The sequence below is a fragment of the Bubalus bubalis genome, chromosome 8 (assembly GCF_019923935.1).
Source record: "Bubalus bubalis isolate 160015118507 breed Murrah chromosome 8, NDDB_SH_1, whole genome shotgun sequence".
Lineage (NCBI taxonomy): Eukaryota > Metazoa > Chordata > Mammalia > Artiodactyla > Bovidae > Bubalus > Bubalus bubalis.
In genome coordinates this window covers 117,556,028-117,573,318 of record NC_059164.1, presented here as the reverse complement: position 1 = coordinate 117,573,318, position 17,291 = coordinate 117,556,028, and the positions used below count along the sequence as shown (strand labels likewise).

At 46.9% G+C, this 17,291-nt stretch overlaps 1 protein-coding gene across 3 annotated transcripts in view; it reads right to left on the bottom strand.

Moving 5' to 3' along the window:
* Positions 1 to 7,377, bottom strand: part of RNF32 (ring finger protein 32) — a 38,847-nt gene extending 31,470 nt beyond the window's left edge. For 2 of the 3 annotated variants that reach the window (XM_044947113.2, XM_006061409.4), the window contains exons 1-3: positions 7,193 to 7,377; positions 4,410 to 4,501; positions 3,621 to 3,888 (exon numbers count right to left, since the gene is read on the bottom strand). In XM_044947113.2, coding sequence (XP_044803048.2) covers positions 3,621 to 3,888; positions 4,410 to 4,424 — 283 coding nt within the window. In that variant the 5' untranslated portion in view covers positions 4,425 to 4,501; positions 7,193 to 7,377. The remainder of the gene's footprint in view (positions 1 to 3,620; positions 3,889 to 4,409; positions 4,502 to 7,192) is intronic. The other variant, XM_044947114.2, reaches the window with a different exon arrangement.
* Between the last annotated feature and the right edge of the window lie 9,914 nt (positions 7,378 to 17,291).

Sequence of the window (17,291 nt, the reverse complement as noted above, 5' to 3'; positions counted from 1 at the left end):
AATTGCATGTTGTTGGGTGCTTTTCTCATCTGGAGAGCAGATTAGTAGGTCATCTACATATTGTAATATTTTCCCATTAGGTCCAGGTCCAGATCTAGGAGATCCCGGCTAAGGGCCTGTCCAAACAGGTGGGGGCTATCTCTGAACCCCTGAGGTAATACTGTCCAAGTCATCTGTTGGTGTTTTTCTCCTGGGGCTTCCCACTCAAAGGCAAAAAGGTATTGGGATTCTTTAGCCAGTGGTATGCTAAAAAAATGCATCTTTGAGATCCAAGACTGTAAACCACTTGGCATTGGGTGGGATTTCTCCCAAGATTACATAGGGATTGGGTACTGTGGGATGGAGGGGGACTACAGCTTCATTTATGATCCGGAGATCTTGAACCAGTCACCAGGTTCTGTCTTTTTTCTTTACTGAGAGGATTGGGGTGTTACATGGCGAGTTGGTGCGGACCAATAGCCCACAAGCAAGGACTTTATTTATTAAAGGCTGTAGTCCCTCCCAGGCCTCTCTTTTGAGAGGATATTGTTTCCAGTTAGGGAACCGAGTGGGATCTCGGAGGACAGTGATGACCGGTTCAGCTTGGTGGGCTCGTCCAAGAGTCCCCTGGTCCCACACCTGGGGGTTAATTTTGTCTTCCCATAGTTTTTGGTCCCTCTATATTGAAGGTGTAATGGGTTCTTCAGTAGTAACCAGGAGCTGTAGAGCTCTAGGGGCTGAAAAACTTCCCATCACAAGGGTGGTTCCCCAGTTTAGTGAGTATATCTCTTCCCAATAAGGGAGTAGGACACTCAGGAACCACCAGAAACTGGTGGGAAAATATTTGTCCATCCCAGCAACAAAGAAGTGCTCGGGTGAATATTTTAGTAGTTGCTTTTCCTGTAGCTCTGCCACCAGGTCCCCAGCAAACCTCCTCTCCAGGCCCAGCATCATTTAAAAAATTTTATGGCGGTTCCTCAAAAAATTAAATATAGAATTACCACACGGTCCAGCCATTCCTTTTCTTGGCACATGCCCCAAAGAATGGAAAGTGGAGACTCAAACAGGTATTTGTACAAAAAGCTTCCTGGCAGCACCATACACGGTAACTGAAAGAGGAAACAACTCAAGTGTCCGCCGACGGAACGGACAGGCGTGCTGTGTGCCGGCAGGCGGGTCGTGTTTGGGCCTAAACGAGGAGGAGGCTCTGATACTGCTGCAACTGCCAGAGCGAAGAACCCTGAAGACCTTACGCCGAGAGCAACGGGCCAGACACAAAAGGACGGATATTAAATGACTGAGCCAAAGTGGTCGGATTCTGAGAGACAGAGAGGAAACTCGTGGTTGCCAAGGTGGGGAGAGGGGCTGGGAGTGTGTAAGTGGGCAGAGTCTGGGGGGATGAAGGCATTGTGGAGATGGACAGCAGCGATGACCGCTGGGCAGTGGGAGTGCACTTACTGCCACTGAACGACATGCTTAAACATGGCTGAAGTGGTAAACTTGATATATTTCATCACAACAGAAGTTCTACACCACAACCCCTCTCCTAATCGGCCCCTCCCGGTTCTCCCCAGTCTCCCCTTCTGCCCCACCCTCACCAGGCCCCAGCTCACTCTCCTTTCAGCAACTCAGGCACCCGAGCTGCCTTGCTTCAGAGCCCTGCGTGTGCCTCTGTCTCCGTCAAGAACATCCTTCCTCTGTTCTTTGGTGGTGGTGGTGAAGTCGCTCAGTCGTGTCCAACTCTTTGCGACCCCGTGGACTGTAGCCTGCCAGGCTCCTCCATCCATGGGATTCTCCAGGCAAGAGTACTGGAGTGGGTTGTCATTTTCTTCTCCAGGGGATCTTCCTGACCCAGGAATCGAACCTGGATCTCCTGCATCGCAGGCAGATGATTTACCAACGAGCTATGAGGGAACTGCAGGGACAAATCCTCTTAACCCTGTGAATTTATGGCGGAAGCTGGCTGATGTTCACCAGCCTCCTCCTGGGTGCATGGCTGGATCTGCACTCCCTTGCAAAAAATGAAAATAAATATATAAAACCTTTTCTGTTCCTAAGTTTGCAGCTTACAATAGCTTGGACTTGTCTGTAAACACTGTAAAGCCGTGTAAAGGAGCCTCACGCGCCTTGCCCTGGGCCTCCCCAGATGCTAACGTGTCATGGGACCTGAGCGCGTGGTCCCATCCAGCTCGGCCTGTTGATCCAGCGCTGTTGATTCATGTGTCCGCCCCACTGGGCGTCCTTCTAGTCTCACTGAAGCCTCTGCTCTGCCCCAATTCCACATGTGCTCAGCTGGCTGCCCCTTTGGCCCCTCAGGACCTGGCTTTGCACCTCGGTCTTTATTTGCTTCTCTTGATGCTTCTGTGGAGCCCCAGCCAGGAACCTCCTTCTGGGTCAACTGATGTGTCCTCAGAGCAGACTGAGAGATGCTTCTCTGGTGGGAATGTCTAGGAGGGGCCTGCGCCCTTCTGAGAGCCTGGCCCCAGACTTCTTCACGCGGTAAAGGTGCCGCCGCTTTCTCTGTGCAGTGAGCACACCCCTGGGGCGACGCTCTGAGGCTGTGCCCAGGCCCGCGCCTCAGCGCCACTCCCCGCTGGTTCCCGCATCCGGGTACCGCCGTCATCCCTGTGCTTGTCGTTCAGTCACCAAGTCACGGCGGACTCTTTGTGACCGCGTGGACTGCAGCACACCAGGCTTCCCTGTCCTTCACTTTCTCCCATTGAGTCGGTGTTGCCATCCAACCATCTCACCCTCTGTTGTCTCCTTCTCTTCCTGTCCTCAATCTTTCCCAGCATCAGGGTCTTTTCTAATGAGTCGACTCTTCGCATCATGGAGCTTCACGTTAGTCCTTCCAATGAATATTCAGGGTTGATTTCCTTTAGGACTGACTGGTTTGATCTCCTTGAAGTCCAAAGGACTCTTGAGAGTCTTCTCCAGAAAAACAGTTAGAAAGCACCAATTCTTTGGCTGCCACCTTCTTTATGGTCCAACTCTCACATCTGTACATGACTGCTGGAAAAACCATAGCTTTGACTATACGGACCTTTGTCGGCAAAGTGATGTGGCTGCTTTTTATCATTGTGGTCTTGGCCAGATGGTGATTTCCTATTTCTAGCCCCTATCTACTATATTTAATAGCTGTTAATCGACTGTAAGAAAGAGTCTTTCCTATTATTTATTCAATGATTTATTTCTATCACTGTAGATTAATGGATATTTACTTTATTCTCCTCTTACTTATTCTTGCTCTACTTATCATTACTGGGCTTCCCTTGTGGCTCAGCTGGTAGAGAATCCACTTGCAATGTGGGAGACCTGGGTTTGATCCCTGGGTTGGGAAGATCCCCTGGAGAAGGGAAAGGCTACCCACTCCAGTATTCTGGCCTGGAGAATTCCATGGACTGTTTAGTCCATGGGGTCACAAAGAGTCAGACACGATCAAGCAACTTTCATTTATCATTACTATCTTTAGTTTTTGCTCCAACTGTCCCCACCACTGTTTTTAAACTTTAGCACACACGTATCTTTCTGTAAGACTATAAATTAAAATAATTTCTGAATCAAAGAAAATGGTACTATTCATCTCAACTCGATTCTTTAGCTCTAGTAAGTCAAAATAAGAGTGATGAGATCAGACTTACCTAAAGTTAATGGTGGTGGCTTTGGATCAAGAACATAGTCTTTTTCTGGGTCTTCCGCTTTAGGGCCACCTTGTGTGGTTTTCTTAAGTCCAGTATCTATTGTTGCCTTTGCATTTCTTTTTAGAGATTTGGATCTGTTCTCTGTCTTTGGTACCTTTGTCTTAGAATAATCTGCTACTGAAAGGTTCTGAAGTTGAAGGTCATGTACAATGTGATCTTGTAAGGCCACTGCAGTGAATGCCAAGTTATCCTGTTTAGAGGAATGACCCTAAAAGCAGGGAAAAAGCCTCACAGTTACATTATCTAATGGCTCATTTACAAGAAAGCTTACACTTTAATACTCGACCTTGATGGCATACCAGATCCAGCAGTAAAGAATGCTGCACGGATCGCTACCCAAGTCGGGGGACCAAAGGCCAGTCCCATTTATGTTAACGACACAGTAACATCTTTTCACTTAATTACTAAGGCCTTAATCATAACAAGAATAAATACATTCTGATCTATAAAAGCTGTGCATGCCCGAGCACATTGTTTCACTATCATTAGATTAGGCAAAGCTTGTTTCTGTTATACTACAGAGAACCTTGCATTTAAGTGCATGTTTCTTTGGTGAAAACTTTTACAAAATAAAATTGCTCTGCAGCTAAGAAATGCTCGCACCGAGCACTACGGCTGGCAGCGCCTCACTGATGCAGGGTTTGCAAACCATTTTTATCCCGTCAAAGAGCTGAATTAAAACATATTCATGAGCGAAACAATGTCTGGGTTTTAAACAGGATTGTGTACCTTATTCCTTAACATGCTGATTCAGGAGAAGCTGTTGCTGGGCTGTATCAAATTATATCTTCATTTCATATCCCAGTCCTTTAATTCTTCTACTGCAAAAAAGTCAACAGAAAGTCAAAGCTGGAGTGTGCATAAAACATCTGGTGAAGTTTATGGGGAAGAGATCAACTGAGGGTCTAACCGATGGTGAAGGACAGGACCGCCTACCAGCACAGCCCACGCTCCGCGGTCTGGTCTTGGAGGAATTCAAGCCAGTTGCATCTGGATCAGGCCCTGTCCTCAAGCAGTTCTCCAGTGAGTTGGGGGAAACATATTAATGTGAACGAGAACAATCCATTGCTAAATATAGTGATATCATGTGTGAATACAACAAAATTTCAGACTAAAAGATCAGAGAATGTAAGCTAAATGCTTCTTGAAAAGTCAAAGTGTTAGTTGCTGTGACTTTTTGCAACCCCATGAACTGTAGCCCACCAGGCTCCTCTGATCATGGGATTTCCCAGGCTTGAATACTCAAGTGGGTTGCCATTTCCTTCTCCAGGGGATGTTCCTGATCCAGGGATCGAACCTGGGTCTCCTGCATTGCAGAATCTTTACCATCTGAGACTTTGGGGAAGCCTCTTAAAGAGATAATACTATACCTGGGATTTGAAGGACAGAGAGCGGGCGATGAACATGCTGCCCAAAGCATGAGGAAAGCAAAGTGCTCTAGAACTCAGCAGCGGTTTGCATTTCAGAGGAGAAGGGAACAGTGGATGCCCTGGGATGGAGGAGGAGCACTCTGTGACTTCGCCCTACCGAGGGTACAGACTACAGAATGTGAGCCAGGTTCCAGTCTTGCTCTGTTTGCAAAATATGTAGCATATGTGAGTCTGCTTTCCCATCTCAAGACACACACACAGCACTTTCCATGCAGGACTGTCATGATTAAATGACACAGCCCAATTCCCTTCAAAGCTGGAGGAAGAATTCGGAATTGATCCTGTCAGTTTTTAGACAAGGGTATATCTTATGATTCTTTACCATCTGAGAAGACAAGAGACCAAAATACACTGGGGTGGGGACAGACAGTACCCTGTTGAAGTCATCTAGGGACCAGTATTGAGGGCCTGACTGTAAGAGGAGAAAGGAAGTAATCCCTCATGTGTGTCTCAGGATGGACACCTACATCCAGTTAGTCCACAGTATGAACTTCCTAAGGAGAGTGTCCAGTGAGAAATGTAGAATGAGAAAAGTCAGGGCTACGGAGAAGGCGATGGCACCCCACTCCAGTACTCTTGCCTGGAAAATCTCATGGACAGAGGAGCCTGATAGGCTGCAGTCCATGGGTTCGCTAGGAGTCGGACACGACTGGGCGACTTCACTTTCACTTTTCACTTTCCTGCATTGGAGAAGGAAATGGCAACCCACTCCAGTGTTCTTGCCTGGAGAATCCCAGGGACGGGAGAGCCTGGTGGGCTGCCGTCTATGGGGTCGCACAGAGTTGGACACGACTGAAGCGACTTAGCAGCAGCAGCAGCAGCAGCTGCTGCCAAGATCCCCTAGAAGTGAGGTGACCGTTTCTATGGCAACCTCATTCCCCTTACATTCCGGCATCAAGAGAAGCATGAAGGAAGTTTCCTTCCAATGTTTCATCACAACAGTCTAGGCTGGAGAAATGGCAGAAGACATTTAAAATGCTGAAAGATCACTACCAGCATCTCCTACTTTCAAAACGCCCACAACCTAGCAGAGCACAGTTTACATCACCCTAAAAATTGTTTAATAATCACAGCCAACCATCTGCAGTTGGCAGTTTTATCTCGTGTAAGCCATTGTGATTAACATCAGGATAAGAGCTTTTAAAAATGGTGCCCCTTGTAAGTCCTATAGTGTCATTAAATTTCAGCATTAGAAACTATTTTCAAGTATTTAGTCCAATTTCATTTTTTTGAGGTATAGTCCAACTTCATTTTGGGTCGCAAAGAGTCGGAGGCAACTGAGCTCGCACGTGTGCACACACACGCACGCGCACACACTAACTTCATTTTAAAATGAGAAAACATACCCAGAGATTACTGACTCCTCCAAAATTATATAATTAGTCTGTGGCAATGGTAGGGCTAGAAAGTTAATCCTTACCCAGTATTTAGAGCTAAAATTAATACGAATATTCTTTCTTTGTAAATTCCATTGTTAACAATTAGTTAAAAGATGTAGGACTTGGTAACAAAAAACCACTACTGCGGTGCCAAAGGAATTAGTTACCAATTTGTCTAAGTGACTTTAAGCTAATTTATAGACACGCTAGTTAAAAACACAGGCATACAAGAGAAACCCAATTTTTAAAAGACAATTGGACACTGTCTTATTACGTTTTATAACTCAGGAATCCCTTGTTTTACGTTTTTGATGAGACTGCACCTAGGTTGGCCAGAAGCACAGAGACAGATGTAAAATGACGTCCTCGGGTCCCTGGGTACCAATGGTTTGACCAAGTCCCCAGGACGCTCAAGCCCCAGGAGCCCACCCCACCACCTCCTGTCCTCCTCCAGGGAGGATACGGCGCTGTAGCACGTTATTTATTGAAGAACATCCGCACACAGCACACGGGAGGACTCGGCAGTTCACTCTGAGTTCAAGGGTCAACTGTACAGGTGAAGGGTTTCAGTAACGGATTCTCAAGCACTGACCCTTCAGGCCCTCCCAAGGGATGGCCGCGGAGCAGGTGGGCTGTCCTGGGGACAGTGCTAACCGCTTTCGCTCGCAGGGCGTCCCCTTCCCTTCCTTCCCGCGTTCCCTACCGGAGACCACATCTGCAGCGCAATCCACCCCGCCTGCCGCAACGCCCACCGCGGCCGGAGCCCTCCACCGACGCGGCTCGCCGTTGCCTAGCAACCGCCGTCGCACCAGGCTAGCACCAGCGCGCATGCTCATCAGCCTCGTGCCTCCCGGGGCCGGGAGCCGCTTTCCGGAGGCCCGCCGCGGCTCTGCCACACTGCGCATGCTCGCCGGTCCCGCCCCGCTTGCAGCCGCATCGCGCATGCTCGCCGGCCCCGCCGAGCGCCCACTATGACTGGGCGGGGCTCTCTTACCGCGCGCGCTCGTCGGCCGCGCGCTGCACAGGCCGCGCCGCGCGTGCTCGCTCGCCCGGCCCTCGCTCGGGGGCGCGGCGCGCGCGCAGGCGTGCGGGTGGAGCGCGGGGCGCAGGGTCGCGAGGGACGGGCTGGCGTGCGGCCCGGCCCGGGGCGCTCTGTCCGCGGCTCTCTTCCCACGCGCCCCGCGCGGTTCCTGGAGCCCGCCTGCCCCGGGCCGCCGGGCCGCCGCCTTGACTCGGTTATGGCTTGGACTCGCCTGGGCCCCCCTGGTTTCCCTTCTCTAAGCATCACATCACGCCACTACCCGTTGTCCAGCGTCCGAAAACCACTGTTTTGTACATGTCTTTGGCTTTTTAGTCGTTAGAGGTGAGCTTGGATCCAGTACTTAACGCCGCACTCTGGCCCAACCCGGCGACCAACAGAAGCTTGTGAGACACTGACTCAGTTGTACTATTTCAACTTTTATTCAAATGAAGTTCAGCTGAAAGTACAGAGACAATATACAAAATGCAAATAGTCCCTTTTTTCTCCACTCCTCTGAAAGCGAGGTCTAAAGAACTTACCAAGTTGGTTGGAAATAGATCGTTGATTGTTGAAGGCCACGTTAGTGATGTAACATGGGAATGAATGGTATTATATTGATGAAACAAGACAATTAGAAGCTTCATTGAAGATTTTTTTTCTTCAGTTCAGATCAGCCGCTCAGTCGTGCCCGACTCTTTGCGACCCCATGAATCGCAGCACGCCAGGCCTCCCTGTCCATCACCAACTCCCGGAGTTCAGTTAGACTCACGTCCATCGAGTCCGTGATGCCATCCAGCCACCTCATCCTCTGTCGTCCCCTTCTCCTCCTGCCCCCAATCCTTCCCACCATCAGAGTCTTTTCCAGTGAGTCAACTCTTCACATGAGGTGGCCAAAGTACTGGAGTTTCAGCTTTAGCATCAGTCCTTCCAAAGAAATCCCAGGGCTGATCTCCTTCAGAATGGACTGGTTGGATCTCCTTGCAGTCCAAGGGACTCTCAAGAGTCTTCTCCAACACCACAGTTCAAAAGCATCAATTCTTCAGCGCTCAGCCTTCTTCACAGTCCAACTCTCACATCCATACATGACCTCAGGAAAAACCATAGCCTTGACCGCTGCTGCTAAGTCGCTTCAGTCATGTCCGACTCTGTGCAGCCCCATAGACGGCAGCCCACCAGGCTCCCCCGTCCCTGGGACTCTCCAGGCAAGAACACTGGAGTGGGTTGCCATTTCCGTCTCCAATGCAGGAAAGTGAAAAGTGAAAGTGAAGTCGATCAGTAGTGTCTGACTGTTAGGGACCCCATGGACTGCAGCCCACCAGGCTCCTCCGTCCGTGGGATTTTCCAGGCAAGAGTACTGGAGTGGGGTGCCGTTGCCTTCTCTGATAGCCTTGAGTAGACGAACCTTTGTTGGCAAAGTAATGTCTCTGCTTTTGAATATGCTGTCTAGGTTGGTCATAACTTTCCTTCCAAGGAGTAAGTGTCTTTTAATTTCAAGGCTGCAGTCACCATCTGCAGTGATTTTTTTCCTAGTGGAATTAAATTTTGTAAGGTGGCCACTCTTGTTTGGAAGCTTGTAGAAACTGACTAAAAACAGCTAAAATGTTTAGGTAAAGCCAAATTAAATTCATAATGAAGTGAATTGTATTAATCTTCACATACTATTGGAAGCTTTTCCAACAAACACTGTAACCTTGATTGACATTCCGATTGGTGATTGGGCTCGGAGACAAGGCAGGGTCACTGGTCTGAGAACCTTTTGTTCTGTAACTGGAGTGTCCCTCCAGCACAGAGGAGAGCGCACCAGAGCTTTGGGATCAATCAGGTAGGTCTTACTTTTGGGTTCTGTACATAAAGGGGGCATTTCTTATTCCTCCCCTCAGCATCCATGAGCCCTGCTCCATCAGGTGTCCTGGGATGGAGCATACGACCAGCCTCAGCTCAGCAAAAAGTCTTGGTGTCCTGGCCACAGTGACTTACAATTGGCATGAGCATAGTATGGAGCGGGTCCGATCAGATGGACTCTGTCTACTTGTGGGAGCAACGGGAAAATGCCTTTATTCTTCCTGCTGCGTGCAGGAACAAGGAAAGAGAGAAGCTGCAGCTGTGTTGGCTGTCTTCTCACTAGGTGAGAGCCGGAAGCTGTTGGGGGCTGTCCTGAACCTCAGAAGGAGATTGTGTGCCATAGATTTGGACAGAGTCCAAGCCCTGGTGAGGTAGTTTAAGTCCTGAAGGGGCTTTAACCCAACTCTGAGTCTTTCCAGTTAACCTGAGTGAATAACTTCCCTTTAAGCTTCAGGCAGTTGAGGTCTGGTTTTCTGTTACTTGTCATGGGAAGAGTTCTGAGGATAAATAGGTATACTGTTGCCACTTTAGGGCTCTGGTGAGGTTAACACAGGGCTTCCCGGGTGGCACTAGTGATGAAGAACCCGCCTTCCAATGCAGGAGGCGTAAGCGACGTGGGTTCAGTCCCCGGGTCCTGAAGATCCTCTGGAGGAGGGCGTGACAACCCACCCAGTATTCGTGCCTGGAGAATCCCATGCTTGTATGGATGAGGCTAAAACAACATATGTATGTGAACTTCTTAGTACAGTGCCTGCTAATCTTTATATCCGGAGAAGGCAATGGCAACCCACTCTTGCCTGGAAAATCCCATGGACGGAGGAGCCTGGTAGGCTGCAGTCCATGGGGTTGCGATGAGTCAGACATGACTTCACTTTCAATTTTCACTTTCATGCATTGGAGAAGGAAATGGCAACCCAGTCCAGTGTTCTTGCTTGGAGAATCCCAGGGATGGGGGAGCCTGGTGGGTTGCCATCTATGGGGTCGCACAGAGTCCGACATGACTGAAGCGACTTAGCAGCAGCAGCAATAATCTTTATATAAATTTTAAGGTATTTGTTGTTTTTAAACTTCAACATCTAAGGAAAATTCCCATTTTAAAAAATTCCTTCACTCCGTCCAAGTGTTTCCGCTTTCAGGACTGTTTTACTATCTGTGTGTTTTCTATCCTAAGGAAATGGGTCTTTCTTCTTAGTGACATAGAACACCTGACTGCAGCCATGAAATTAAAAGACGCTTATTCCTTGGAAGGAAAGTTATGACCAACCTAGATAGCATATTGAAAAGCAGAGACATCACTTTGCCAACAAAGGTCCGTCTAGTCAAGGCTATGGTTTTTCCTGTGGTCATGTATGGATGTGAGAGTTGGACTGTGAAGAAGGCTGAGCACCGAAGAATTGATGCTTTTGAACTGTGGTGTTGGAGAAGACTGTTGAGAGTCCCTTGGACTGCAAGGAGATCCAACCAGTCCATTCTGAAGGAGATCAGCCCTGGGATTTCTTTGGAAGGAATGATGCTGAAGCTGAAACTCCAGTACTTTGGCCACCTCATGTGAAGAGTTGATTCATTGGAAAAGACTCTGATGGTGGGAGGGACTGGGGGCAGGAGGAGAAGGGGATGACAGAGGATGAGATGGCTGGATGGCATCACTGACTCGATGGACGTGAGTCTGACTGAACTCCGGGAGTTGGTGAGGGACAGGGAGGTCTGGCATGCTGCGATTCATGGGGTCGCAAAGAGTCGGACATGACTGAGCGACTGAACTGAACTGAACTTGCTTAAAAATTTAGCCTTGCAATTGTTACTTTGTAATTCTTGACAAAAAGCATAGCTGATGTGGTTGATATTTTAAGACATTATGAGGACCACATATCTCACCTCTCTTTCAGATACTGTCTTGTATTCATCTTCAAAATGCAACATTTATGGATGAGAAAGGTTCAATAACATGTATAATCCACCTGCCTCACTCCGAGAAACCTTTTATCAGTGATTTATAGTTTGTTAGGCTTCCAGTGTCTTTGTTTGTTTGTGTAAAGATAGGCTTAAAAATTGCCTTATGTGACTGTGTTTGCATCCTTTGAAACCCCCCTGAGTACGTTCTCTGCAGTATTGTCCAATGCCTTTTATATAAGCACTCATGTCACCTGAAAACCAGGTTCACTTTTTGGTGGATGTTGAGCCAAAAGACACAACCAAGCCAAAGAGAGGGAGAAGGAAGGAATGGTTACTTGCAGCAAGTGAGAACCCTGGGGATCTTTCCCAAGGCAGAACAGCCAAGTTGGGGAAGTTTTAAGCTAAGGTACATGCACATTCATGAATTCGGCTTCCCTGGTGGCTCAGCTGGTAAAGAATCTGCCTGCAATGCAGGAAACCTGGGTTCAATCCCTGGGTTGGGAAGATTCCCTGGAGAAGGGAAAGGCTACCCACTCCAGTATTCTGGCCTGGGGAATTCCTTGGACTGTATAGTCCATAGGGTTGCAAAGAGTCAGACACGACTGAGCGACTTTCACTTCACATGCACATTCGTGAAGGGGCCTGAGCAGAGGAGAATTCAGCATTGCATTGGGGTGAAGGTCAACAGAGTCCAAGTTTTAGTTTATCAAAGTCTTGGTCTTAAAGGGTCAACATCATCATTCTATTCTGTACTTGGGGGTGGGGGTGGGCCTTAATTCCTGCAGGACTCAGTGGTTTTAAGTGGCACCTGACTCCAGTATTCTTGCCTGGAGAATGCCATGGACAGAGGAGCCAGGGGGGCTACAGTCCGTGGGCTGCAGAGAGTCAGACATGACTGAGTGCCTGAACAACAGTGGTTGTATCAGATTGTTACCTCCACCCCTTTAGGGGGAACTCGGACTCTGTTTTATTGGTGAACTAGTGTTTATTGATTGCATCTTCTTTGGTTCTGTGTTTCTTCATTTGCTTTAATATCATTAATGACTGAGACCTATTCAAGGGCAAGCACTGTGGCCAGGCTTAGATCTCAAAATGGCTTAGACCAAAAATGGCTTCTCTTATGTCTAGAAAGCCATGTCTGGTTCTCTTTCTCTGGGGACGCCCTACCCTCTCTGCTTCCACTTGCGTTATTAATGTCTTAGAATTTCAGAAGCATGAACTGGATGTTCTGGGAATGGCCTGAGGAGAAGACACTGGGGAGGAGATGAGATGCGGGTGGAGAGGACAGGCTGAGGCTGGTTGCTCTGCTTAGATGCGGAGAGAAGACGCGGATGTACCTGCAGTAAGTGTGCTGTGCTCTGTTCTCCACGCACCGAAGAAGGAAGCCTCCTGTGTGTGGGGCTGTAGTTCAGAGATCCGGGCATAAACACTGTGAAGAGAGGGGTGATGGTGCCCACACGCCTCAAAGGACGGGCAGCCAAGGACGGGAAGGGCTGGCTCTTTGATGGAAAGCATTTATATGATGGGGGAATCATATACTATATTTTGTCTGTGTAGGAGCAATGCAGGTATTCCTGAGTCCAAGCATGTACTGCTCACAGCCTGACAGTCAAATAAATCCACAGACCAGTTGTTGGGTCAAGGGGATAGTGACTTTATTTGGTCAGCCAACAGACAGACAAGATGGCAGACTAGTGTCCCAGAAAACCATTTTGCCCAAATTAGCATTGAGGCATCTTATTTTTTAACCCAAAGAGGAGGGGCTTGTTGCATACTTCTTGGTGCCAGAATCCTTTGTTCACAATGTTCCTTTGAATCTCCAGCAAGATAATTGGTATTTTCTGTCCTGCACATTTTTCTCTCTCCTTAAATGGAAAGGTCAAGCCTGGGAGGCAGAGCATTGAGAAAGGGCCCTGTGTATATTTCAGGCTGTAGTCAATGTCCTTTTACAGACGTGCAGAGCCAGCGTGACTGAGCACAGAGGTGAGAGTGGTGTGGAGACAGGCGTGTTCTTCTCGGCCACACAGGGAAATATCCAGCTATGACAGTTGGCATTTGGACTTTGTCTCCTGGTTGAGAATGAGGCTTTTCCACTATTACTGCAGACAAGCTGTTGGACACTAGTGGTGGGAGAGTCTGGGTTCTCAGTACGTTTGGTCCACACAGATGAAGTTTGCCCGTCTGCCAAGGCTGCGGACTCTGTGCCGATGGGCACTAGGCAGGATCAGAGTGGTTCTTTCTAGTTTAACCTCCTCCTCACCCTCGCGTATTCAATGTTAGTGCTCTCACATTTCTCCTTTGTTGCCTGCAGAATATCTTAGTCCCACTCGATGCATATTCCCCTCCGGCCTCTCTTAGCACTGTCCTTAATGCCGAAAATAAACCTGCAGAGTGAAGAACAGTGGCGCAGAATCCACCTTTAATTTATGGATAGCTTTCAGTTTTAACCGTCACCAAAAAATGCCTTTCCTTCAATATATTTCTCTGAATCTTTAGTATCGCCTTTAACTTTCTACTATTTCTAGATTTATTACTAATTCTTATTTTGCCTCCACCCAAGTCTTTTTTCCAAATAACTAAGTCTTTTCCTGTATTTTGCAATATGTGAGGTCCAGCAATTGTTGGAAATTTTCCAATCTCTCCGAGTCCTGCAGCAGCTACCTTGTAAAGGCTCAGTTACACCAGTGGGGGAACTTTCTAAAATACTCGTTTTCCTAGAGATTATACAAGAGTTCTGTTTTGTTTGTAATAAAGAAATGAAAAAGAGCTTAGGCTGAGTTAGTTCATTCCTTCTGGCCAAAGGCATATCTGTATTTTTGTATCTGTGACAAGAGTACAGTGATTGCATCATTCCTGTTAATGTCAAAATAGCGAGAGACACTCGTGACAAGATCTCCTATGCCGGGGCGGGTGGCGGTGGGAGAGGGGTCGCCGTGTTTCAGCGCCTTGCCTATAATTTAAAGCCACTCACACAGCCAAAGAGCTCCTTTAAAAACTTGTTTTCTGAACAGAAAATGGAGCAAATTCATTCTTTGTTGTTGAATCCAATATATTTAGAATCGATTTGTCACTTTGGGGAAGAGGAGTGTCCTGTTACGATGCAATGGCTGACATGATAAAGACATTCATGCCCACTGCTCTGTGATTCTCCTGCACCAGACTCTTTACAAACCGTTCAAGGGCAATTATGCTTACTCACGGGAGTTTGCAAGTACCAACTCTGCTCAGACATCTGTGATTTTTCTGCCCTAATGAAGTGAAGTGAAAGTCGCTCAGTGGTGTCCGACTCTTTGAACCCCATGGACCAGACAGTCCACGGAATTCTCCAGGCCAGAATACTGGAATGGGTAGCGTTTCCCTTCTCCAGGGGATCTTCCCAACCCAGGGATCGAACCCAGGTCATCCGCATTACAGGCGGATTCTTTCCCATCTGAGCCACCAGGGAAGCCCATTAAAAGCATTACAAATGCCAGATTTCTCGTGTAAACTCCACAGTAGCCTGGAAGAGAAATGCGTGCTGGTTTCTAACCACTGCATCGACCACACAGTTTCTCTGAAAGTTGAATCAGCTGATGCTTTGATATATTCAATGTGGACTCAATCCTGATCAAATCCAGATACTTTTTTTAATTAATAAATTTTATTTACTTAATGAAATTTATAGACAAATTAAGCATATAATACAGAGCATATGCTGCTAAGTCGCTTCAGTCGTGTCCAACTCTGTGCGACCCCATAGACGGCAGCCCACCAGGCTCCCCGGTCCCTGGGATTCTCCAGGCAAGAACACTGGAGTGGGTTGCCATTTCCTTCTCCAATGCATGAAAGTGAAAAGTGAAAGTGAAGTCGCTCAGTCGTGTCCGACTCTTGGCGACCCCATGGACTGCAGCCCACCAGGCTCCTCCGTCCACAGGATTTTCCAGGCACGAGTACTGGAGTGGGTGCCATTTCTTTACAGTTTCCCGTTATTAATATCTTGCATTTGTATGCTGCATTTGTCCCAAACGACCAACCAATGTTGATGCATTCTGATTAGCTGAAGTGTGTAGTTTTAAGAATTCGTAAACCGTAAAACCGTAAACATCTTGAAATTCTGGAAAAGGCAAAATGACAGGCAGTACAAAGAAGGTAGGGAGAGATTTTTACGGTAATGAGATTCTCTGAGTGATACTGTAATCGTGGACATGATGTGGTGCAGTTGTGAAAACCTTTACAACTATGCAAAAAGAGATGTGAATTCTTAAAACTATACACTTCAGCTAATCAGAATGTATCAACACCGCTTGGTCCTCTGGGACAGATGCAGCATACAAGTGCAGGATGCTAGTAACGGGCGACCACTGATCTTGTACCGTCTGTCGTTTTGTCTTTTCCAGAATCTCATAGAGCTGGACTCATGCAGAGTACAGCCTTTTCAGATCGGCTTCTTTAACCTAGCAACATGCATGTGGGTTTCCTTCATGTCTTTCTATGTTTGATGCCTCATTTCCTTTTACTGCTGAGCATACGCCACTGTCTGACAGACCATAGTCTGTTTGCTGCTCATCTCTGGAAGGACGCTTTGGTAGTTTCAGTGATTATGAATAAAGCTGTTGTAAACATTTGTGTACAAGCTTCTGTGTAGACATAAGTTTTCAACTCATTCAAATTGCTGGATTAAATGAAGACGTTGCTTAGCTTTGTAAGAAGCTGCCAGTCTTCCAAAGTGTACTTTTTGAATCCTCACTAGCTCCACATCCTTATCAGTACTTGATATGGTAAGTTATTTGAAGTTTAGGCATTTTAATAAGTGTGTAATAGCATCTCATTTTTGTTTTAATTTGTAGTTTCCTTATGACATGTGATACTGAACATCTTCATTGTCTTTATTTGCTGTCTATGTATTTACTTTGGTGAGGTATCTGTTTAGATTTTTTGCCCGTTAAAAAATTAAGATACCTTCTTATGTTGAGTGGTAAAAGTTCTTTGTATATTTTGAATACAAGTCCATTATCAGATATGAATTTTGCAAAAGTTTCCTCCCAGTCTGTGTCTTGTCTTTTTCATCTGGAAAAGACCCTGATGCTGGACAGTTTGAGGGCAGGAGGAGAGGGGGCAACAGAGGATGAGATGGTTGGATGGCATCACTGACTCAATGGACATGTTTTTGAGCAAACTCCAGGAGACAGTGAAAGACAGGGAAGCCTGGTGTGCTGCAGACCATGGGGTTGCAAAGAGTTGGACACAACTGAGCAACTGAACAATAGCACTTTTAACAAAACAGGATTTTAAATTTTAATGAGGTCCATCTTTAAAATTTGTTTTCTTTCATGGATCGTGGTTTTGGTATTGTGAGTAAAAAGTCATTGCCAAAGCCAAGGTCACCTTGATGTTCTCACAGTTTATCTTCTAGGCATTTTATAGTTTTGCATTTTACATTTAGGTGTATTATCTGTTTGAAGTTAGTGTTTGTGAAAGAAACAAGGTCTGTGTTGAGATCCCTTTTTCCCCTGGGCTCTTTATTCTGTTCCACTTATCTGTCCACTCTTTCACCAATGCCACATTGCCTTGGTTGCTATAGCTTTATAATGTAGTCTTTCAGTTGGGAGGGGTAGTGCTTGAACTTTATTCTTCTTTAGTGTTGTGTTGGCTATTCTGGGTCTCGTGCCTTTTCAAATGACTGCAGGTATGAAATTAAAAGATGCTTGCTTCTTGGAAGAAAAGCTATGAAAAACCTAGGCAGCACAATAAAAAGCCGAGACGTGACATTGTCGAAAAAGGTCTGTATAGCCAAAGCTATGGTTTTTCTAGGAGAATTGAACTGTAAAGAAGGCTGAGAGCTAAAGAATTGATACTTTTGAACTGTGGTGCTGAAATACTCTTGAAATACCGTGGATAGTGAAGTGATCAAACCAGTCAATCCTGGAAATCAGCCCTGAATATTCATTGGAAGAACTGACGCTGAAACTGAAGCTCTAATATTTTGGCCACCTGATGTAAAGAGCTGACTCATGGAAAAAGACCCTGTTTCTGGAATAGTTTGAGGGCAGGAGGAGAGGGGGTGGGG